The following is a 24,042-nucleotide window of genomic DNA, read 5'->3' as shown; positions in this document are numbered from 1 at the left end:
TTCATTTTTTACACATTTTCCTTCATTTCTTTAACATAGCTGATTCAGTCTTTGGTAAACTGAAGGTGTGGCTTTCTCAGAAACCGTTGATATTGACTGCTTTTTTCCTTGGGTATGGCCCATAATTTCTTGGGTTTTTTGTTTTTTGTTTTTTGTTTTTTGGGGGTTTTTTTTGCATTTCCTGTAATTTTTTGTTGAAAACTAGACATTTTAAATAATATGGGCAACTCTGGAGATGAGATTCTTTCCATTCCAGAGTATGCTGTTGTTGCTGTTTTCTTTTTTTTTTTCTGGTTTAGTGATTTTCTATCGTTAATTCTGTAAAGATTGTATTCTTTTTCATGGGTAGTCACTGTAGTCACTGCTTAGCTAGTTTAGTGGTCAGCTAATGATTGGGAACAGATTTCTTAAATTCTTAAAACCGATATGTTTCCCAGATTTTCCTAAGGGACTCTGCCTGAAAATACTGCCTTCTACACTCATTCAGCTAGCTTACAACTCTGTCTTAGTCCTCACTTCCTGTTTGTGCAGACCCTCAAGGTCAGCCAGGGGTGAGAGCTTGGGAATCCCTCAAATTTTTCATAAGCAGGCATGTAGTCCTGGGTGTGTACACACTCTAGTGCATGTCTGTGGCCTTCTAGATTCCCTAGAATGGATCAAAGTTTTTTGGAGCTCAATATGGTCATTTTATTCCCATTTTTCCTTTTATGCTTTTATTCTTTGTTATCCTCTTTTCCTCAACTGTGATCCCTGCCTCAGGTGTCTATGATGTTAGACAGTTGCCACTGATAGTTTTTGAAAAATTCCCTCAGGAAGAAGGCTGTTTACACTGTTGGGTTTTGAATTAGGACAAGCAAAGCCAAGCTCTGCAAGTGAGACTTTCCACAGAACTGTCAGAGAGATAAAATAATGGAAATTTTTTGAATTGAGACTTTGAAAATGCTCCAACCCCATTCTGACTATTCCAATGGCTTCTGGGCTGCTGGTTTTCACTGTGATTTGGGTGCCAATTGTTTTTAAGGTAAACAGAAACCTGAAGATAAGGCAATGAAATTAGAACAAGTTAAACACCATGAATCTCACACTTCATCCAAAGATTGAATATTTTTTATATAAATACCTCCTGTATTGTTACAACTGTTGCTTAATTTTTAGGGGTCTGAAATTTTTCAGGGTTCTTACCACTTTTGTAGAGGAGAGGATTTTGATGGATAGTTACTCTGCCATTCTTTATGGTGTCACCGAAGTCTGCTTTGGAACTTTTTAATTAAATTTTTTTTTCCTTCATGTTGCTAAGTGTTTTTTTTAAAAAAACTTGCAATGAATATGGGAAACATTTTTTTCAATTTTAGGTGACTATGTTTTCCTGTAAATAAAATAAATGATTCTCATATATCAAAGCATGTCACAGATATTTTGAAATGATTATTATCTCTGAAATATATTAAACAATGGAACATAAAATTATACAATAAAAGCAATAATCAAGAGGATCAACCAGGACGCAGTAACATGGGATGCAGGCACATGGTTAAGTGTAGGGTTTGAGATTCAGAATGCCTGGATCATGCTATGACTCAGCTCACTACTATCATTGGGATCTTGACCAATTACTTACCTTCTGTAATTTTCATTCCTTATCTATAAAGTAGGGTAACAGTATCGTTCATTTAAAAAGGTGGTTGTAAATTCCTAGTGAGATCATTCTTGTAAAGCCCAATGTGAAATGTCTGGCATGAAGTGCTTAAAATATATTAGTTGTTATTATTATAAAGCTATATATTTTACTATAAACTCTAATGCTGACACTGAGTCAACCCTAATGTAATGTGAGATGTTGATGCCATAGTAATCTAACCAGGCTTTCAGTTTTCCTCTCTCTTTTTACTCTGTACGGTCCTATACCTAACAACAGGATTAATAATTAATTCTGCTGCCTAAAAAAAAACTAAGTGTTCTTTATCACTACCCTGAATACCAATCTCTTTCCATCTACAATGAGGCCTAACTCAAGCCTTTTTCACCTGTTAACCAGATTAGTCCAGCCAAACAGACATCTTTTAACACTCTAAGTTCCTTGCAATAGTCAGATCTATCTTTCCATCATTTGTCTGTATCATATCATCATAAAACAGATATGGAGGAATCCATGTATCTGTATGCCATGTTCTTAAAGAAGCTCTATTCTCCCCTCTCTCTGTCTCTTCTCTTATTCCTTCTCTTCTTGGAATTATTTTTTATTCTTTCCACTTGAAATCCTATGCTTCTTAATATCTTAAATTCTGTTTTCTCCATGTTCCCCTTTAGTTGTTCCACCTAAAACAAATCTCCTTATTTGACATGTCAATTACATATTGTATTTATTTTCTCTTGTAATACATCCATCTATCTCCTGATAGTATAGTGTAGATAACATAACCTTGTTAGGACATACTCTGTGATGACCTGAATAGACATTTTTCCAAAGAAGACATCCAAATGGCCAACAGACATGTGAAAAGATGCTTAACATCACTAACTATTGGGGAAATAAAAATCAAAGCCACAATGAGGTATCACCTCACACCTGTCAGAATGGCTAAAATCAAAAAAGAAAATAAATAATAAGTGTTGGCAAGGTGTTGCCAAAAAGCAACCCTAATGCACTGTTAGTGGGAATGTAAATTGATACAGCCACCATGGAAAACAGTATGGAAATGTATCAAAAATTAAAAATAGAACTATCATATTATCTAATAATTCCACTATTGGGTATTTACCCAGAGAAAACAAAAACACCATCTCAAAAAGATATACACACCCCACTGTTTATGGCAGCATTATTTATAATAGCTAAGACATGGAAGCAACTAAGGGTACATCAGTAGATGAATGGATAAGGAAAACATGGAATATTACACAGCCATAAAAAGGATAAGTTTGTGCTTTTTCTGAGAGAACATGCGTAGCCTAGAGGGTATTTTGCAAGTGAAATAAGCCTAAAAATACCGTATGAGTCCACTCATAAATAGAATATAAAAAAGAATAAACAAACAAAACTCAAAATCAGATCTCTACATACAAAGAACAAACTGATGGTTGCCAAAGGGAAGGGGATGTAGAGGTTTGGGCAAAGTGGGTGAGGTGGGGGAAGGGAGAGATACAGGCTTCCAGTTATGGAATGAGGAAGTAAAGGAAATAAAAGCAGAGCATAAGGAATGCAGTGGTATTATAATAGTGATGTGATGGGACAGATGGGAACTACACTTGTGGTGAACATAGCGTAATTAATGTGTAAACTTGTCAGGTCACTAAGTTGTATGCCTGAAGCTAATGAAACATTGTGTGTCAGATATATTCAAATAAAAGAAATCACTCACACACCTGTCACTATACCCAAACCCACACTCAAGAGGAGGCACGTTACATAAATGTGTAAATATTAGGAGGCAAGGATCAAAGTGAGCCATCTTAGATTATGTCTACCCCAAAAGTCCTGGCCATAATTTGAGTATGAGATGCTAGTGGCCATTCTTAAGGTAGAAGTAATAGAAACAAAGAGAAGCAGGCAGATGTGACAAATATTTAAATAGTAAAATCAACAGAATTTAGGCACAGGCAACAGAAAAGGTGGAAATCAAGAATGACTCTCACGTTCAGGCTTGAGCAAGTGGGAAGATGCTGCTGCTCGCTAACATGCAAACAGCTACAGAGAAATAAGATTTCTAGACAAAAATGTTATGCATTTCCTTTTGTACATGTGGAGCTTGAAGTGCCTATGAAACATTAAAACAGTTTTCAGAAAGAAAAAAAAAAAAGAAAAGACACATTGTCCTACTGGTCTTTGCATATCCTGCCACAACTCATTCAATGCTTGTACAAAAATTATGCTTAAAAAAAAAACATTTTTTTTAAGAGAGAATCTTAAGCAGGCTCCATATGCAGCGTGGAGCCCAGTGCAGGGCTCAATCTCACGACCCTGAGATCATGACCTGAGCTGCAGCCACGGGTCAGACACTTAACCAACCGAGCCAGCCAGGCACACCCTGAAAATCAGATTTTCAGAAGGGAAACTGAAATTTTGAGAAGTCAAATGTCCACTCTTTGAAATCCTTCCCCTTAAGTGGAGATGTTGGGGTGATTTTTGTTGCTCTAGTTACTATCAATACTGTCCTTATAAAAATATTTTTCGTTCCTTAAATGCAGTTCCATCACATTGTTTTTTTTATACTTTACAGGTTCCTCTTTGGTTTCCATTGAAAGTGCTGCTGAATCAAGTTTTCTGTCCTATCGAGTAGAGCCACTTCAAAGCAAAACCAACTTTTGGATAGGATTGTTCAGAAATGTTGAAGGTGACTTTGCAGAACAATAATTTAATAACAAATATTTCAAAATGTTCTGTGCAAAACAGTTTTCTGTTCCAGAAAGTCTTGCCTTAAATAATGATTGATTTGTGAAGAGTTCGAAAATTCAAACTTATATTTTCATTTAAAATAAGAACTGAAATTTTAAATGACTCACATGTTACGCTATCTTGAAAGTTGTTGGTTAAAAGAGTGTTTTCCATAGCTAAGGTAGTTTAAGAAGCTTGAAAAAATAGTTTCTATCTTTTGCCAGAAAAAAAAATTAGGGAAGGATAAAGCATATCTATTTGTTCTAAGTGGGAATACATTTTCAACTAAAGCTATGTGAGAAACATATTCTTTTTTGTTGTTTTCTCTGTAGCAACTGGTCATTATTATGCTCTTGCATACTAAAAGTCTAGTTGTAAACAACTATTGATTATAATATGATACAAGATGCATAGAAATTTTGCATGAATAGGCTGAATTTATTTTAGAGTGACTTTTAACTTCTGTGTTTATTGACTTTATTTGATCATCAGGAATGTGGCTTTGGATAAACAACAATCCAGTCTCCTTTGTCAACTGGAACACAGGAGATCCCTCTGGTGAACGAAATGATTGTGTGGCTTTGTCTGCATCTTCTGGATTTTGGAATAACATTCACTGTTCTTCCTACAAAGGATATATTTGTAAAAGACCAAAAAGTCAGTAAGAATTTTCCTTGCAGTACACATGTTCACAGGCCAGCATTTCTTTCGATATTAGGGGGTCATGTGTGGGATTATAATACAATTATAGGTCTTTTGCAAACTTTCCCCTTTTGTAAGTGAAAAATCCAATCTGCCCTAGTGATCAGCTGTTGGCTGCAGCTCCAAGTGAGCATACTCTGTCTTCTTAGCTGATGTAATGATTTTGGTCTATCAGTACATTTGGGAGGGGATGCCCATGCATATAGACTGTGGAGTTCCAGGCAGTTTGGAGAACCAGCTTAAAAGTCTTACAGCATAAAAGGAAAAGGGGTTAAAATAGTCATCTCCACTAAACCAGAAGGGATTAGGGTTCTGCAGAGGAATCAGAACTTAGTATAGAATAAATCATGTAAGACCAATTAAATCTCCTTCTGAGATTAGGTGGCAGACCATGTAAGGACAGGGATTGGGGGAATTAATAGTGTTACATACCCGTGATGTGGTACTGTCTAGACGTTAAGACTATTTTTATGCCATTCCACTTCACACAGTATCCTTCCCAAAAGATGAAATTATTAATTAGATAATAGATTTAAATAAGTGAGTTAGATAAATTAAGAGTCTATCCTCAGTAGATTTTATTATTTTGGAATTGTGTAGTTCTTCAGGCTTTTAAAACTCTGTTTGAGACACTTTGGTGCAGAGTTAGAATCTTATTTTACTTTTCATCCCAATGCCTTATGGTACTTTAGGCTTCAAAAACAGCTAGATTAGAATACATTATTTTTGGATAGATTGGATAAATTTTGAGGGTCAGTATCAGTGGGTCAAATGCAACTCAGTGGATTATATTTTCAGAATTTTCATTGTATTTAAACTCCTATAGCTCTAGGATTCTGATGCAGCATGCATGGATGGATGGATGGACAGATGGACGGATGGATAGATAGATGATACATATATATGTATATATGTCTCGTAGATTCTATTTATGTATCATCTATTATCTATACATATATATCATACCATCCATCATGAACCAAATATGGAGGATTTCATGTATTTGTGAACCACATAATAGTCACTATCTGCATGCAATTATTATGGGTTTTTGTAAGTATTTAATTATTTTTTTATTTCACAGTTATTGATGCTGAGCCTACTCACACATTAATTGCAACAAAAGGTAAGACCAATATGAAATTTTAAGTTCTCTGTTAGTAATATATCAATATGGTTTGCTCATTTAAAAAACCATAATGATCCCTTCCTACACCCCCTGTATGCTCAGTAGAATTGCTTGGGCTACTTTAGCCTTTGCCATTGCGTCATCAGTCTTGCTTGAATGATGCTCTAGGAAAGCAGACCTTAGAGTCAGGTTGGTGTTTTTAGTATATGTGGGGCCAAATCAAGCACTGGATTGGTGTTTTTACCATAGATATTATTGAAGACATTGCTGCATTACAGAGGTGCCTTGTGAAAACCCCGAGAGAGATTTCTCTCAGGAATCCTTGTGGGTTTTTTACCTTTTTTAAAAGCAATAGCTTAAATTTTTTTTTATAGACAACTTGAATCAGGTAACTGATCTTATTTCACCAATTTTGTTGGCAGCTAAAAAAACTCAAAGTATGATTTATGGTTTGTCTTCAACCTCTTTATTAACCTCTGGGTGCTGTTTGTTAACTAGTTATACTCATGAGCTCAGATTCCCACTACTCTTGTTTTCTCTTTTCCCTAATTTTCTCCCTTGCATTTTTAAAAAAATCATCATAATTACTATTCTCTTTATCTTCATATGATGTATTTGTGAACAGCCTTAAATTGTTTTGAAACAGGTGTAAATATTTTAAAACATTGATTAATTGGGGTGCCTGGGTGGCTCAGTTGGTTGAGCATCTGACTCCTGGTTTTGGTTTGGATTGTGATCTCGTGAGTTGTGGGATCGAGCCCTGTGCAGGGCTCCGTGCTCTGTGCAAAGTCTGTTTGAGATTCTCTCTGCCCTTTCCCCCCCTACTCTCGCTCACACTCACTCTCTCTCTCAAGTCAATAAAACTTTAAAAAACAAAACAAACATTGATAGATGAAATATTCCTGCAGCTGTATAATAATCTTAATATTGAAAATAATCCTTTACATGGACTTGTTTTCATGCCCTGCATTTCTATCTGACAAATGTCAATGAATATTGGACATGAAAGGACAGTGATGCATTTTAGCCTTTCAAAAAAGAAAGTTGTACTCTTCTCCATAGTGTTCTACCTTTTGCCTCCCTCCACCTTTATCCTCATGGTTTTATTTATTTCTAGCTGACCCAAGGAAGATGGACCCTTTCAAGCCGTCTTCCAGCGTGGCAGGAGTCGTGGTGATGGTGGTCCTCCTAATCATAACGGGTGCTGGCCTCGCTGCATATTTCTTTCATAAGAAAAGACATGTGCACTTACCTCAAGAAAACACTTTTGAAAACACTCTCTATTTTAACAGCAGATCGAGTCCAGGAACTAGTGACACAAAAGATCTCGTGGGCAACATTGAACAGAATGAACATGCAGGCATCTAGTATCATAATGTGATTTAGGTATTTTTGAATTTTATAACATGATAACTAAAATGTTAAGGTCTTTAATTCAATGTGATTGTTTCCTTTAAAATTAGTACTGTATTGAACTGACCTGTCCTTTTTCTTTGCCTAATTGAAGAAATAATTGCTCATTTTCTAGCCTGGCAAGGTATATTCACAAAAGAAGAATAAGGATATTGACTACCACTTTAAAAAATATCTTAGGTGAATACACAGCACACGAATGCCAACATTTAAGCATCACTGATGTGCAGCTAGTGTCAACCGCCTGTGGATTAGGAGAACCCCAAATACCTAAGATTCCTGAAATAGTTTAAGGAGCTCCCGAAGAAAGAAATGTTACCTATTGACTTGTAATTCAGTAATTAGAAGACCATTGATGAAAAAATCAAGTACAGATATCCTCAGGGGGCATGAAAATTTAGTCACTTTTTTCTCTTACCAATTTTGATGTTTTACTTCAGTTATTTGGAATTATATTTGTACACCTGCAGAAAGAATGAGGCAGCTGAGAATCTTGTTTGCCCGGAGCAGGGTTTTCCAGGCTGAATCTTGCAAATGTGTTCTTTGTCCTGTTATATGTATGTATATCAGGAACGCAAAGATGTGACATAAAAATGTAAATTTGCATAACTGAATGTACTTAGATAATGTGAAATAAACATCAAAGACAAGGTCTATTTTTAATATATTTGTATCTTGGTGATCTTGGTAAATGTAAAATTTCTTTTAAGTGTGACTTATTTATCTATTTACTTGATACTTTACTCTGAAAATAAACAGTATGATCAGCAAGAGGAATTCTTTAAACCCTCCATCTATTTGGAAAAAAGATATGTCACTAAAACACCAGGTATAAAATGAATTTTTTCTCATAGTGACTTGCATGATTTTCCCAGATCTTCCTCTGTAACACTGATTCAAGTCAGAATTCAACAAAGGCACTGTTATTGAGAATTAGGTTTCTAAATATCTTTTTTTCACTTTAATAATTCTTTTTTGCCTTAAAAATGTTGCCTTAGGGGATCCCTGGGTGGCGCAGCGGTTTGGCGCCTGCCTTTGGCCCAGGGCGCGATCCTGGAGACCCGGGATCGAATCCCACATCGGGCTCCCGGTGCATGGAGCCTGCTTCTCCCTCTGCCTGTCTCTCTTTCTCTCCCTCTCTCTGTGACTATCATAAATAAAAAAAAAAAAAAAAACGTTGCCTTAGATAAAGCTTCCTGTGCACTATGTAATACTTTAGAGATTTTGCATCTCATACACATGCCACACTATCAGTTCATCCTTGCCTTTGTCAAGGGATTGGTCCGGGGCGGGAGTTCCTTACCTGAGGTCTCCAGATGGGACACCTTGGTTGGTGTTAAGAGATCTAGGAACGTCCAAAAATTGCATGCAAAGTGCTGTACCAATTTGTGTGTGTGCCTTCTCTTTTTTTCCTGGGAAGAAAATAGCAGATTTTTGGGTAAGTCTGTAATTCAAAAAAGATGAATAAACTGAACACTGGGTTGGAATAGGATGGAGTTTCTAATACCCCAAATCAGATGAGTAACAGGTGGAAAGAAATGGGAAGTGACAGGCAGTTCGAGAACAGCCCGCTGAGCACAAAGGATTCCCTCTCATATCTGAAACAATAGAAAACATATTGTTTTTCATTTTCTTGGTAAGGATAAAGCATATTTCATTTGAAGAAGTTCCAACAGGAATGATGGCTGTAGTATCACAGCTGTGAATAGTGAACTATATATAATAATAGTGAACTATATATATATATATAATATATAATATTAGTGAGCTATATATAATAGTATATATAGTATATACTATATATATATATACCATGTTATATATAGAATATATGTACTATATATACATATAATTTTATTATATATCTTATATACTATAATTTTATTTCATTATAATTATTTTATTATACCATATTTTATTATATTATTTTACTAAATTATTTTATTATATTATAATTAATATATTTTATTTTACTATTATAATTAATTGTATACTATAAACACATTATGATTAATATATAATATATGTATAGTATATATAGTATGTATTATATACACTATATATACTGTACTATGTGTTATATATAACATGTATTTATTATATAATATACTACATATACTAATATATATTATACATATTATATATGTTATACTATATATAGTATAATATATGACATATGTATAATATATATTCTCTCTATATATATTCCTTTCCTAATATATATTTTTTTACCTCAAAATACAAGAGTAAATTGGAAATATAAAATAAGGAGAAATACATAAGAGAACATGATTTAAAAATTCTTTACAGAAGTCACTTTCATTATAACTCAGAGCCATATCTTCACAGAAGATACTTTGGATTTCAAACATGTATCTCAGACTTAAATGTCTTACCTTTTCAAGAAGCAGTCCATATTTGGTAGAGTGCTGAGCATTATATTTTACATTCACATTGTCCACTCAAATATATAATCAAATAGTTAAATCATTTATACCTACACAGGTATCCAAATATACTCCTAAAATATCAAGGATATTTTGTGGTTGGGGGAGAACAGTTTTGGTTTGGGTTGTTGAAATTGAGTTTTGTTTCTTAACCAGAAAATTCTATCTGGTGGATTAAATGTGTAAGTACTCTACTCGGTGGCTTTGCACTTGCTTCAAGTTTGGATCAGAATCCAGCAGCTGGAAGATTCTTAAGGATATCCCCCCTCCCCCCCCGTTGAGTACAGACAATGTGAATAGCTTGGAACTTGAACTCTAAAGCTAAAATTGATATTTGCAGAGACTTGCAGACTCTTAATTTACTTTTCAGTATTTGCTAGTGTGCCAAGTTATATATTTGCTCCTTCATCCTTCAGATGTTTCTAGAGCATCAGTTACATGTGCCAGGCATTGAGTGACCCCCTGGAGATTCAAATATGGGTGAGAAGCAGTGCTTGTCCATAAAAAGTGCACAGCCTAGTGGAGGTCTAGACACAGATCATTTTATAACAGTGGGTGGTTACACTGGTAGAAATAGGCTTCGATATTTTTTTAGCTTGGGATACCTTGGTGATTCATGATTAAGCATCTGCCTTTGGCTCAGGTCATGATCCTGCGGTCCTGGGATCGAACCCTGCATCGGGCTCACCACTCAGTTTGGAGTCTGCTTCTGCCTCTGCCTCTCCCACTGCTCATATTCCCTCTGTCTCTCAAAGAAATAAAATCTTAAAAAAATTTCAGCTTTATTGACATATAGTTGACATATAACATTGTGTAAATTTAAGATGTGCGACATAATGATTTGATATATCTGTATATTGCAAAGTAATGACTAAGGTTAGATAACATATCCATCACTTCACATAATTATAATTTGAAATATGTCTAGATATTAATGGAGCAGTGACAGATGCAGACACAGTTTCAGCAGTGCAAGAACTGGGTTTTGCAGGTCTGCAGCATTCACTTTGGAGGGTGGGGCTCTTGAAGAAAGATAATACAAAAAAACAGGTACGAAAAGTGAAAATGTATTCAAAGTGAAAAAAGAAATGTGAGAAATTACAATTTTTTAAAGTTGGCATGTACAGCAAATATCATAAATTCAAGATAATTATGCTTGTTTTTTAATTATTAGCTACCCGATATACTTTGTATTGGTTTTCTAGCATCTACTATCACAAAATACCATGGACCCATGCCTTAAACCATGGAAGTTTATTGTCTTTCAGCTTTCTGACAGTTTATAGTTCTGGAGGCAGGAAGACCAAGATCATGGTGCTGGCAAAGGGTGGCTTCCTCTGATGCTGTCTCTCTGGGTTGCAGATCACTGCCTACTTGCTACCCCTTCCTATGTCTTCGCTCTGTGTGCAGAGGTTCCTGGTGTCTCCACGTGTGTACTACCTCTTCTTTTATTTTTAAAGATTTTTATTTATTTTTTATTCATGAGAGACACAGAGAGAGAGGCAGAGATATGGGCAGAGGGAGAAGCAGGGTCCTTGTAGGGACCCCAGTGCAGGATTCGATCCCAGGACATCATGACCTGAGCCTAAGGCAGAGATGCTCAACTACCAAGTCACTCAGACGTCCCTGTCCTACCTCCTCTTATAAAGATACCAGTCAGATTGGACTAGGTCATACGTCAAAGACCTTGTTTTTTAACTTGGTACCCTCCCTCAGGATCTTGTCTTCCAATACAGTCACATTCTGAGGTACTAGGGGTTAGGGCACCAATATTTGAATTTGGGGGGAGTGGGGGGACACAATTCAGCACTTCTTTTGATTGTCCCTTGTATTTGTCAGGGTTTCCCAGAGAAACTGAACCAAAGGATGTGGCTGTCTGTCTACCTGCCATCTATTTATCTTTTTATCTACTTAGTTATCTAAATGGAGAAAGATATATTGTATTTTATTTATTTTGTCTTAAAGATTTTATTTTTTTTATTCATGAGAGACACAGAGGGAAGGGGGACAGAAACACAGGCAGAAGGAGAAGTAAGCTCCCTGCAGGGAGCCCGATGTGGGACTCAATCCAGGACCCCAGGATCATGCCCTGAGCTGAAGGCATGAAGGCTGAAGCCACCCAGGCAACCCAAGAAAGAGATATCTTAAAGAAAAGGCCCATGCAATTGTGGAAGTCTGGTAAGTCCGAAATGTACAGGCTACGTGGACAGGCTGAAGACCCAGGTGCAGTTTGAGTCCAGAGGCAGTCCGCTGGCAGACTCACTCAAGGAAGGTCAGGCTTTGTTCTATACAAAGGCCTTCAACAGATTAGACAAGCCTCACCCACATGAAGGAGGGTAATCTGCTTTGCTCAAAGTCCACTGACTCAAATGTTAATCTCATCCAAAATAACTCCTTCATAGAAACGTCCAGAATATGCTTGAGCAACTATCTGGGCACCATGGCCAAACAAGTGGACACATAAATTAACCATCTCCCCCCTTTATGGCAATGGTTTTTGCAATATTTTTTTATGGAGAGAATAGAAAGATAATGCAGTCTTCAGCATGATAGAATTTTTAAAAAATTCTTTGATAGTTTATAGTTCTAACTATATAACATGTTATTGATAATGTATACATTTTAGAATTATGAGAAAATATGAAAAAACTCTTGAATTTCATTCATCTACAAGCACTAATACATTAGGGCATTTATTTTGAGTTCACATGTGTGTGCATGAAAGTATAATGAGTAATCATAAACAAGTTTGAATCTGTAATAATCACTAATCAGTTTGTTGACATTTTTATAATGTCATATGATGTGTTTGGTGAGGTTGGTATTTTGTGTCAAATCAGCTAACAATTCAAATCTTTTTCTAATATGTTCATATGATTCAGTTCTCTTCATTTTCATCATTAACTAAATTACCATATAACCTGAGAGTCTTTTCATTACTTCAACTTGAAATCAATCCCTTCCTGTTAATAAATTATTGCTTTGGGAATGATCTAAAGATTTTCTTGTTCCTATTTCCATCTTGATGTCAGATAATACTGTTGGTTTCATTTTGCAACTTTCAAAATTTCCAATTTTCTGTTGGCTTATTTTTGCTTTGTTTCTGTTGTGGCCAAGATTGCGAATCCGAGAAACCACCAAGGAACCGACACAGATGCAAGTACATGAGGGTTTATTAACAAGCTCGAGCTTGGGTCCAAGTATACCCGACACAGAGGAGCAGGGACTTGGACCCCAAGGTGGGTTCCAGCTTAGCTTATAAAAATGGGCTGGTCTAGGGGACCTTCAGAAAGGGTGGAGGAATTTCTCAAGTTCTGTTTACATTCTGATATGGGGCTTTCAAGGGCATTAAGCTCTGTTCTCATTCTGATATGGGGCTCCTGCCACTGGCTTCAGCTCTGTTCTCATTCTAATATGGGCCTTAAATGAAGTAAGGTAAAGTTCAGCTCTAATTCACAGGGGCCTGAGATGGCTGAACTTGTGCTAACGCTGAACTTGAGGTGGAATGGCCTTAATTTTCTCGGCCTCTACAGTTTTATATTCCCATTCATTTGGCTTGTATTTTACTCTAATTCTTTAACAAATTTTATTTATTTATTTATTTATTTTTATTTATTTATTATTTTTAAAAAAGATTTTAGTTATTTATTTGAGGGAGAGAGATTGAGAGTGCAAGAAAACATGAAAAAGCACACGTATGGGGAGGGGCAGAGGGAGAAACAGACTCCCTGTGGAGTAGAGAACCCAGTGTGGGGCTCGATTCCAGGACCCTGGGATCAAGACCTGAGCCGAAGGCAGATGTTTAACTGACTGAGCCACCCAGGCACCCCTTTAACAAATAAATTTAAAAATGACAAAATAAGGTATATTTTCTACACATCCCAATGTGCAGTCTACCAGCACCTATAGAAGAATTTCTCATTTTTTTTTGAGGTGTTACAAAAATGTTTTTCCAAGTTACAGGTGAAGTAATGTATTTAATAAAACTCTGACCACATTCCCAGCAAAAAAAGAGAAAAAGAAAAGCCACATAGTGCTTTTATATTGTATATGCTGCATTACTTCAACCCTCCATTTTGATTTGGCTCTGATGGCAACTGAAATTTCTACTCAAATTTTTTACCCTGTCGTAATCGAAGGAATTTCCGTAGACTAGTGTCTGGTTTCAAATGTTTAATGTTGTTTCTTCTCTAAGTCCACTTACTGTGGTCCTGGGTACGTTAAGGATATGCTCATACTGCTGAATAAATTAATTCTGGTTGTCAGCCTTCCAATTGGGTCTGGACGATTGGATACAGTGGATGGTAGGTACATTCCCAGAAACCAATTGAGAGGTGGTTGTTGGACATGCAGTCTCACAAGGCTGAACTACAGTACTCACAGCTGCTCTGTGAAGGGATTCTGCAAAAGTAATTAAAGTCCCTAATCAGGTGACATTAAGTTGGGGCTATTATCCTGTGCAGGCCTAACTTAATCAGTTGAATGGTCTCAAAACTGGGCTTAGGCTTTCCCAAGGGTGGGGGTTGGGGGCAAATTCCTGCTTTTCAGAAAGTTTTGGCTCATGGAGTTCCAACTTGCTCCTGACTTTCCCTTTCTCTATAGACATTTGCCTATTCTCTCTCTCTCTCTCTCTCCATTATGTTAATATTTCCTACTGGTTCTCTTTCTATGCCCAAATTCTGATTGATACACTATTCCTGTACTGACAACCACATAAATATATTATTCCATTAAACCAACCAAATGTGTTCCAAACTCGATGTCGCTTTCCCCTGATTCCCAAAAGTGCTCGTGGTCACTCCCATGCTACCTGATACAAGAGGAAGTTTAATCCAAGGGTAGTTGAAGTAGAGAGTCTGAAACAATATCTTACTTCTGAACATCTTATTTGACAAACCCAACCATGTGAAAACACTGCTAGGACCCTATCCACTGGCTTAGAAGGGACACATGCAAGTGAGGGGCCCCCCAGTTTATGCTTCATTTGAAAGTTTTACTAGAGAATCACTCTGAATGTCAGAGGTTGTTTCTGAGAGAAGTGCCACTGGAGAGACCTGAACACAGTTCGATCAGATGAGAGAAAAGAGTATTTCAGTGGTGAGGGGGAGGGTAGGGACAGATGCCAGGCAGGGCAAATCTTGAGCAAAGAGATGAGATGAGAAACCACTGGTTGTACATTGGGAGTAAAGTGGGATTGAGGTGGTGGGGACTAGAATTTTGGGAGTCACAGCCTCAAATACTGACAGCAAGCCATCTTCTGTTGAGTCCTCCCCTTCATCTGCATTGGGAGCATCTTGATGTATCAGGCTCCGCCCAGTAGACCTAACCAAGGAGACAACATGTTTCAATAGTTCGGTGCCTTAACACGCACAATCAAAGCTGCATACATAACCTGGCCCAACTTAGAGAGGTCTTCAGAAATAACACTCTTTATACTCAGATGTTGGAGTTACCCTAGTAGACTCCGAAAGAATTAGGCTCAGCGACTCCTGGAGACTTAGATCACATAACTATGGGATGCATAGAACAGTTGGCTTGTTTGCATAACAGAATTAGAGGCTGAAAATCCTTTTAATTTAGAAACTCTTGAATTATGAATGTAAGGCGCCTATATCAGTGAAAATTTCTTCTCTGATAATATCTTGGGGAAAACCTATTGCATTGGCTGTAAATGGACATCTCAACCCTGGCTGCACATTGTAGTCGCCTGGGCCTCACCTCAGACCCGTGAAACAAGAATCTGGGAGTGAGACTCAGCCATTGGCAGCCTGACCAGCAGAACAGAACAAGGCAAACCAACAAAAGCTTGCCGGGTGAATTTATGAACTAGATAATGAAGAAATAATGTTGAATAGGACAGTTTTGTAAGTGTTAATTATTCTTCAGGGTTCCCTAATAGGTCAAAATTCTTGAGAACATGAATACGATAATATTTCTCAAAATTAGCAGAGGGCAGTTGGTGAATTTCATGATGTAGAATGGCTGGTTTTAATATAACTTTTTTTTTAACTAAAAAGAAGGTATCACCAAAAATAGTAATATTATAATTTGCCTTTTCATACATCTAGTTTTTCTTAGGGAATTTATATTGTATCCAAATATCAAATAAGAAAATTTCCTTGAAACCTTGTTTTTGGTCAAGCTTAAATAGATGTTGTCATAAAAATGTTTTAGGAGATTTCTTCCACTGGAAATTTTGTCCAAACTGGCGCAATGCATATTCTGGTATTAGAATTTCTATAGCATTCTTTAAATGATGTTTTGATTTGGAAGGGCGCCCTGACAGGCAGCAATTTTAAACAAAAGGTGGCACTGACATTGGAAAGGCTCTCTGAGTTGGCTGGAGATCCTGGCTGTGCTGTGGGGGCTTTAAAATATTAAAGTTATTCATGGCGGCTCTGCATGATTAGGTTTTGGCAAAGGTTATTGATCTCATTCAACTAGCTCTGTGGGCTGAGTGAAAACCTTTCCTGTCACAGCTTTCTCCTTATGGGTCTGATTACAGCTCATGTACACACAGTTCTCCAGGAGTGTGAGAGAACTCCACAAAGCTATCACACTTTCTTTTCTGTGAACTTTTTGTTTTCTTGAAGGATGGGAAAGTTCAAGACTCACTGGGCTGGCTCCTGATTTGGGGTTTTGGCAGGGGTTCTCAAACTTTGATGGGCATAAGAGCCACATAGAGAATTTATTCAAAATACAGATTTCTCTGGGCTCATGCTTCTGATTCTGATTAAGTAGAGCTGGGTTGGAGTCCTGGAATCTGCATTTCAGGACGCATCCCAGGAGATTCTGATGGCCTCAGGCTTTATGAGTGCTCTATTTTGATGAGATGCTCTATTTCGAAATCATTTTGCATTGAGATAGCATTTCCTCCAAACTGTTAGATATCTCACATAATCCCATAATCTGTGAGGTAAAAGCAGGATAGCCAGATAGCATGGGAGTTAACCAAAGTTTCAGTTTTTCCATTCTTCCTGTTAATTAACCAGGAACTGTAGATGCTAAAATCTTTCTGTACTACTTTTTTTTTTTTTTTGTAAACTGCCTTATACTTTCTGCTTTCTATTCAATGTTTGCATCCTCCGTCCCCATTCATATGTTGTGAACCTAATTACCAGTATGATGGTATTAGGAGGTGAGGTAAATAGGTGATGAAGCTGGAATCCTTGTGAATGGAATTAGTGCCTTATAAAAGAGACCCCTGAGAGCTCCCTGTCCCTTCCATCATGTGAGGATGAAGAAAGAAGACTACTGTCCATGAACCAGGAAGCAGGTCTTCATCAGACACTGATTTTACTGGCAACTTGATCTTGGACTTCTCAGCCTCCAGAACTGTGAGAAATAAATGTTCATCGTTTCTGGGCCACCCAGTCTATGGTATTCTATTAGAGCAGCCCAAATGGTCTAAGACAGTCTCCCAATGCTATCCTGTGCCTACACAGTTCCTTTATAATCACCATTAATGAATATGTGCAAATTGATGATTTGTCTCTCTCATCCAATCTTAGAATATAAACTCAGAGAAGGGAAAAGCCAGTCATTATGTGGTCCTGGACAGAACCTTAGATCTTTGTGAAAAGCATCATTTCTCTTTGCTGTGGGTGATAACAGAAAATTATCCCATCCATAGAGGCTTCCCAGCTCATGGAAATGTCAGTTGTTGTGGCTCAGAGCTTGCTCTTGTTATAAAAGGAAGTACATGGAAACCTTCTAATGCTATGACCACCATCAATCTAATTCACTCTTATTTTCTTGTGTTCTGCTGACTGCCATGTGCCACCCTACGGGTTAATTCCAAAACCCACAGGTCTTCACTTTTGAACTGTGGGAACAAAGGAGGAGATCTGAAGTTTCTAACAGAGAAGAAGGAAGGATGTGAGATTGATAATCTCTATGTACCCACATCTCTAAACATGACAGTCAGTTTATCAGGCAGGATTTGACTCCCTTGAGGAAATACTGGGTTAAGGGATGACCCTTTTATTAAGGGTCTCAATAAAAAGTCCCGATTTTCTCTGGATGCGCCCAGACTTCTCCCTGGGCCTTTGCTTCCACATGTCAATAGTCTGGAACTAGCTATGGATTATGTAAGAAGAGTCTGTTTCCATATCCTATGAACCCCATTGGCCCCTGACTCTGTTGTGGGCTGCCTCCCCACCTGGACTGCAGTTCTGCTGGAATTACCTGTACTGGTCTCAAGCTCCTGTGGTGTGTTTTTACCAGAATGCAGGTAGGGGGACTCCTGCTTCCTCATCCTCAGGGCCACGTCTCACCCAGTGAAGACCCCTCAGGCTTACAGAACATGAAGGAGGAAGCAGATCCAGTTTGGGGCCTTTGTTTGAGCAGCTGACAGAGATTCCACTGCCAAACAACAGAGAATCTGGCAAAATCTCTGAAGAGCCTTAGCCAACTGGAGCTTCAGAAGCCACAGCTTCCCTCTGAGCTCCCCCTCAAGATGTGTGTAGTCATTGCGCTTGTTTTGCTTCCTCCCTACTCTTGTTTAAAAGCCAGATTTCTCCCTTGACAAGCAGCAAAAGCACAGTACTCTGGGCTTTCCATGAGGGCAAAGAGGAACAAGGAGAACAAGTTTGGGGAGGCCAGGCAGTATCAGGTAACCTTTCCTGCAGTTGATCTTTAGAGTATCCAAGCCACTGTGTTCTTTTGGACTGTCTTCAACCAAGCATTTTCTACAGTGCCAAGCCTCAGGATATCAAGAACCATTTACAAAATACTCTCTCTCTCTCTCTCTCTCTCTCTCTCTCTCTCTCTCTCTCTCTCATAAGAAGAAGAATGATTTAGCTAAGCTAATGATTTAGCTATATGTGTTTCTGCCAACACATATCACATAGACTGAGACAATAAAAGATTTTTTTAAAAGCCTAAAGAGAATTAGAGTGAGTTCTTGTTGGAAAGAACACAGTCACTCCCCTTCCAAGCATTCCTGGGATCGGCCAACCTAAGCTACTTTGGTAGCTGCCACCAACCCTGTGGCACCCAAAAAAGACTAACACAATGGGCAATGTGGTACTTTATTGACCATAACAGGTACCACACCTGGGTAGACCTCAACACCCATAATCATGAGGGGTTTTTTAGCTCTCACTTTGTTTTCTTCATTCAATGGTACTTCACTTTCCATTGGCTCCGATAGTGCCCAGGAATAAAATGCTATAAAGAACCGAAGCAGAAAAATGACAGTGTAAGCTACAAACTCTAAAGTTGTTTCTGGGACCTAGCCATGGGTAAATGGTCAAATATACACACTCTGTTCTTCTGAACACACCAGTCATAACATTACGACTTCCCCAAATATTTGACAAATCTGCAAAGGATGTCAACCCAGAGATTCTGGTAAGCCATTCTGTAGTTAAGGCAGAAAGCAGAGCTACATCCATTTGGTTGAGTGTTGAGGCCAAAACTACCATCACGGGGATGATGAATACCATCACCCCTAAGGAGTCATGTCTAAGACAGCAATGATCACCACCAGGACATGAAGAGTTGAGTCAGAAATGAAGGTACCATCCATACTGACTGTGGAGCTCAAGGCTACACCCAATATCACATGCACATTATGAAACCTGACAACTTTCAAGAAGGAGATTGAGGCATTATGCAGATTACTGGTAATAGAAAAATCTAGAGTTGAGGCCACTCTCAGTTTTGTTTTGACAGAGCTTATAAAAATGCTGAGGATGCTAACAACAAACCCAAGATGGCACATGGTCTCTGGGTAATACACGCTTATTGTCACAAAGCTTCTGAATGGCACTGGCACGTGTTGAACCCTCCACGTGGAATGTGCTTTCTTCCCAGCTCCAAGAGCTAGGCACAATAGATCCCTCAGGTCAATTTCATTAGGATAACCTCCAATTCCATTGATCTTAAACTCAGCCTCCTGCTTGTTTCCATAACACTCATAATCCCTTAATGTTTCCTTTATTTATTTCCTCCCTACCAATCCCAATGTAATGGAACCAATGTCTAGTTCGGTTCATCAGTGAATTTCTGATGCCTTCAACAGTCCTTGGCTCATGATGTTAACTCCAGTGAGTCAATGAAAGAATTCAAACTATAAAATAATAATTTTTTATGTGTATAGTTTAATAGTAGATATATTTACATTGTTGTGCAACCAGTCTCCAAAACTCTTTCATTTTGCAAAACTAAGACTCTATACCCATTAAATAACTTTCCATTCCCCTAACCCCCACCTTCTGGAAACTACCATACTACTTTCTGCCTCTATGAATTTGACTTCTCTAAGTAGCTCCTTAGAGATATAAGTGAAATCATGCACATTGGTCCTTTTGGGACTGCCTTTTTTTAAAATTTTTTATTTATTTATGATAGTCACACAGAGAGAGAGAGAGAGAGAGGCAGAGACATAGGCAGAGGGAGAAGCAGACTCCATGCACTGGGAGCCCGACGTGGGATTCGATCCCGGGTCTCCAGGATCGCGCCCTGGGCCAAAGGCAGGCGCCAAACCACTGCGCCACCCAGGGATCCCAGGACTGCCTTATTTCACTTAGTGTAATGTTCTCAAGGTTCATCCATCCTGTAGAATACATCAGAATTCCTTTCCCTTTTTTTTTTTTTTTTTTAGGATTTTATTTATTTATTTGGGAGAGAGAACATGAGTGGGAGGGAGGAGCAGAGGGAGAAGGAGAAGCAGACTATATGCTGAGTGTAGAGCCTGATGAGGGACTCCAGGACCCTGAGATCCTGACATAGCCAAAGACAGATGCTTAACTGTTTGAGCCACTCAGGCGCCCCAGAATTATTCTCCTTTTAAAGGCTGAATAATATTCCACTGTATGTATAGAACATTTTGTTTATCCATTCATTGGTCTTTGGACATTTATTTGCTTCTACTCTTGGTGATTATAAATAATACTACTATTAGCATGGGTGTATAAATATCCTTCCAAGATCCTGCTTTTAACCCTTTTGGGTAATGCCTGGAAGTGGAGTTGCTGGATCATATGGTAATTCTATTTTTAATTTGCTGAGGAACCGCCATACTGTTTCCCACAGTGACTATGGCATTTTATATAAGGGGTCCAATTTCTTCATATCCTTGCCAACACTGTTTTCTATTACTTACCCATTTTTTTTTGATAGTAGCGACTAAAAGATGTGAAGTGGTTACATTATTTTTACTTTTTCTATTTTTTAAATTTTAAAGATTTTTAATATTTTTTTAAAGATTTACTTATGTTTTTACTTTTTCTATTTTTTAAATTTTAAAGATTTTTAATTTTATTTTTTTAAGATTTACTTATTTATTTGAGAGAGAGATTGCATGAGTGGGAAGATGGGCAGAGGGAGAGAATCTTCAAGCAGACTCCCTGCTGAGCACAGAGCCCATCCTGGGGCTCAATCTCACAAACCATGAGATCATGACCTGAGCTGAAACCAAGACTGAGCCCCTCAGGTACCCCTACTTTTACTATTTTTGAGTACTACTTGAGTCAGGCTATAGTGAATGCTATTGATTTCTCAATGATCTCCACCCTGGGGGAGACTAGGATTGGATAAATTGGACTTTAGCAATGTCTTGGCTCTCCTTTTCTTGTAGAAATTTTTGACACCTTCAAAATCAAGAAAACTTAACAGTCACAAATCATGTCCTCCACTCAGGTTCGTCTTCTCTGGGGAAGATATGTGCGCATGGCCTTGTCTCAAGTTTTCTCTCACTCTAAATCCTAAAGAGGTCTTAGGAGAACAAATTCTATTTATCAGTGTTGCTCGTTTCTGGGCAAATCTGTGCTGTTCATTTTACATAAGATCAAGATAGTCCAGAGGCTTACAAAGTGTGCAAAGGAATAGATAGGCCAAGCCATTGACCACCTTCTCTGGCCCCACCTATAGAGGACAATGTCAGGCTGGGAGAGAAAGCCATGATGTCTGCTGATTTCAGGGGTGGAGGCTTAACCATAGATGATAGATAGATGATATTTAAATATATATTAAATGATATGTGAAAAAATCTGTGCTAGATACTATATGTGGTTTATCTCATTTAATTTTTTATAGTAACTCATGAGCTAGATACTATTTTATAGATGATAAACTGGGACTTCATATTCCATACAAGTATAGGTGGCTGGTGTACAGAGTGAGGCTTTATTAATCTAGGTTATGTCCCAAATCTATGTACCTAACTATTACTCTCTTTTGACTTCAGCAAGCAGGACACATTTGATGAAAAAAAATGCAAGGAAAATATTAAATCTGTGTTATGAAAGTTTTCATACCCAAGAGAATGAAAGTTTTCATACCCAAGAGAGTTGAGAGCATGCTGCCTGATTGTACCAGATTTCTGCTTAGATGACAGAAATGAGAACCCCAGTGCCATTCAGGATCTAACTTTTGTTGCAAGAGGTAGAGTTGCCCTTGCCTTTCTCAACACTTCCTAACCTTCCTCTCAGAAAAGCCTGCACAGGCTAAGCCATTAGACCAACGAAGTGAGGGAAGGCTTCTATCTGCTAATGAGCCAGAATAAGCTGTGACTCTCCATGGGGTCACTTCAAAAGTCTTATTTATATGTCACCAGAGGAAACCTTGAGAACTGAAGCTAGAAGGTAATTTATGCTCACTGATAATCATTTTGTTCAAGGATATTTCCAACCTCTCTGCTTCACTTGACTTTGCGCAGACCTCTCACTTTTACTACAGTGTTCAAGTCATCTTGCCTTTTGTTGCCTCCCATGGCTCCCACACAGGGTAAGGGATTCCCACAGAACATGCTGTAACTATCATAGGACTTATCCTGCTGCATGCTGTTGGACTGTTTGCCAGGCTGTTCTCTGACAAACTGTGATTATGGGAAGTGATCCTGTTCCACTTGTCATTGTCTCACCAGCATACGGTGACATAGGCATGCTCAGTAAATATCTGAGTATGATACTATGTAAATATGCAAAGAACATCTAATGCTCTTTGAGCATTCCCTATGTGCCATGTACAAGTCATTCATTGTATTATTATTTAATTTAACTTAGGAGAACCCTTACAACAGTTCTGTGAAGGCAAGTTTCTACTCTTACCCTCTCATCACTGAGAAAACTGATAGAAAGTTTAGGAAAGTCATTGAAGGTCACACAGCTAGTAAGTGGCTTAACCAAAAATGGAGCCTAGACAGGCTAGCTCTTGAGTGAGTAAGCTGACTGAAAGAAAAAAGGCAAGGAAGTAAGGAAAAGAAGGACTTTTCTCTGTCTGAACTCCATTTCCACGCAAGAGGGAGCACAGGTCACCGAGGTGGACTAGGTCTGGCTGGAATGGAGCTGGCCACAGGGTTGCGCCTGGGTAAAAACCAAAGGGAAGGCACAACCCAAAGGCGCCAGCAGTAGAGCAGTATTCACCAGAGACAGCAGCCCAGAGCAGGGGGTCATAGTGGTGGGGGTGCAAGGCCAGCAGGCTTCCCAGCACCACCCACTCCTCTTTCTCCAGGATATGACTCTTTCCTGGGGACATTGGGGTGGGGTGTGATATCAAGGATTTCAGTTGCCAATATTGGCACTGAGAATAACAAATCAGGTATTTCACTATCTTTGTTTCATTTATCATCATCATTGTGAATAGATAATGCATATATAGGGTACACAAAAAGATTCAAGAGTATGATGAACCCCCATACCACCCACCCCTGTAACTCCCATTCCTCAGCCACTGGCAACCACAGTTGGACATTTCTTGTATATTCTTCTAGCGATCAGCTATATATACCCACGCAAATAAGTGTACACACGCATATGCATGCATATTTATATATGCACAACATTTCTCTGGAAGAATATACAAGAAACTTTTAACAGTATTATATATACACACACATATGTGTATATATATATATAGGAGTCTCCACTCATCCACTTTCATCCTTCTAAGATTTCCTTGCCTTTTTTTTTTCACACTGCTGTCTTTTCTCTGTTCTCTTTATTTGATGAGTTACGCTTCTTTTATTAAAAAAA

At 38.1% G+C, this 24,042-nt stretch overlaps 1 protein-coding gene across 3 annotated transcripts in view; it reads left to right on the top strand.

Moving 5' to 3' along the window:
• The window catches only part of MRC1 (mannose receptor C-type 1), a 95,360-nt gene extending 87,081 nt beyond the window's left edge, over positions 1-8,279 (top strand). For all 3 annotated transcript variants that reach the window (XM_025445175.3, XM_025445174.3, XM_025445173.3), the window contains 4 exons: positions 4,218-4,331; positions 4,865-5,029; positions 6,159-6,200; positions 7,321-8,279. In XM_025445175.3, coding sequence (XP_025300960.1) covers positions 4,218-4,331; positions 4,865-5,029; positions 6,159-6,200; positions 7,321-7,571 — 572 coding nt within the window. In that variant the 3' untranslated portion in view covers positions 7,572-8,279. The remainder of the gene's footprint in view (positions 1-4,217; positions 4,332-4,864; positions 5,030-6,158; positions 6,201-7,320) is intronic.
• Positions 8,280-24,042: the final 15,763 nt, after the last annotated feature.

This window comes from Canis lupus, chromosome 2 (genome assembly GCF_003254725.2).
Source record: "Canis lupus dingo isolate Sandy chromosome 2, ASM325472v2, whole genome shotgun sequence".
Classification (NCBI taxonomy): domain Eukaryota; kingdom Metazoa; phylum Chordata; class Mammalia; order Carnivora; family Canidae; genus Canis; species Canis lupus.
The sequence above is the reverse complement of the archived record's forward strand: the minus strand, read 5'-3'. Positions and strand labels throughout refer to the sequence as shown.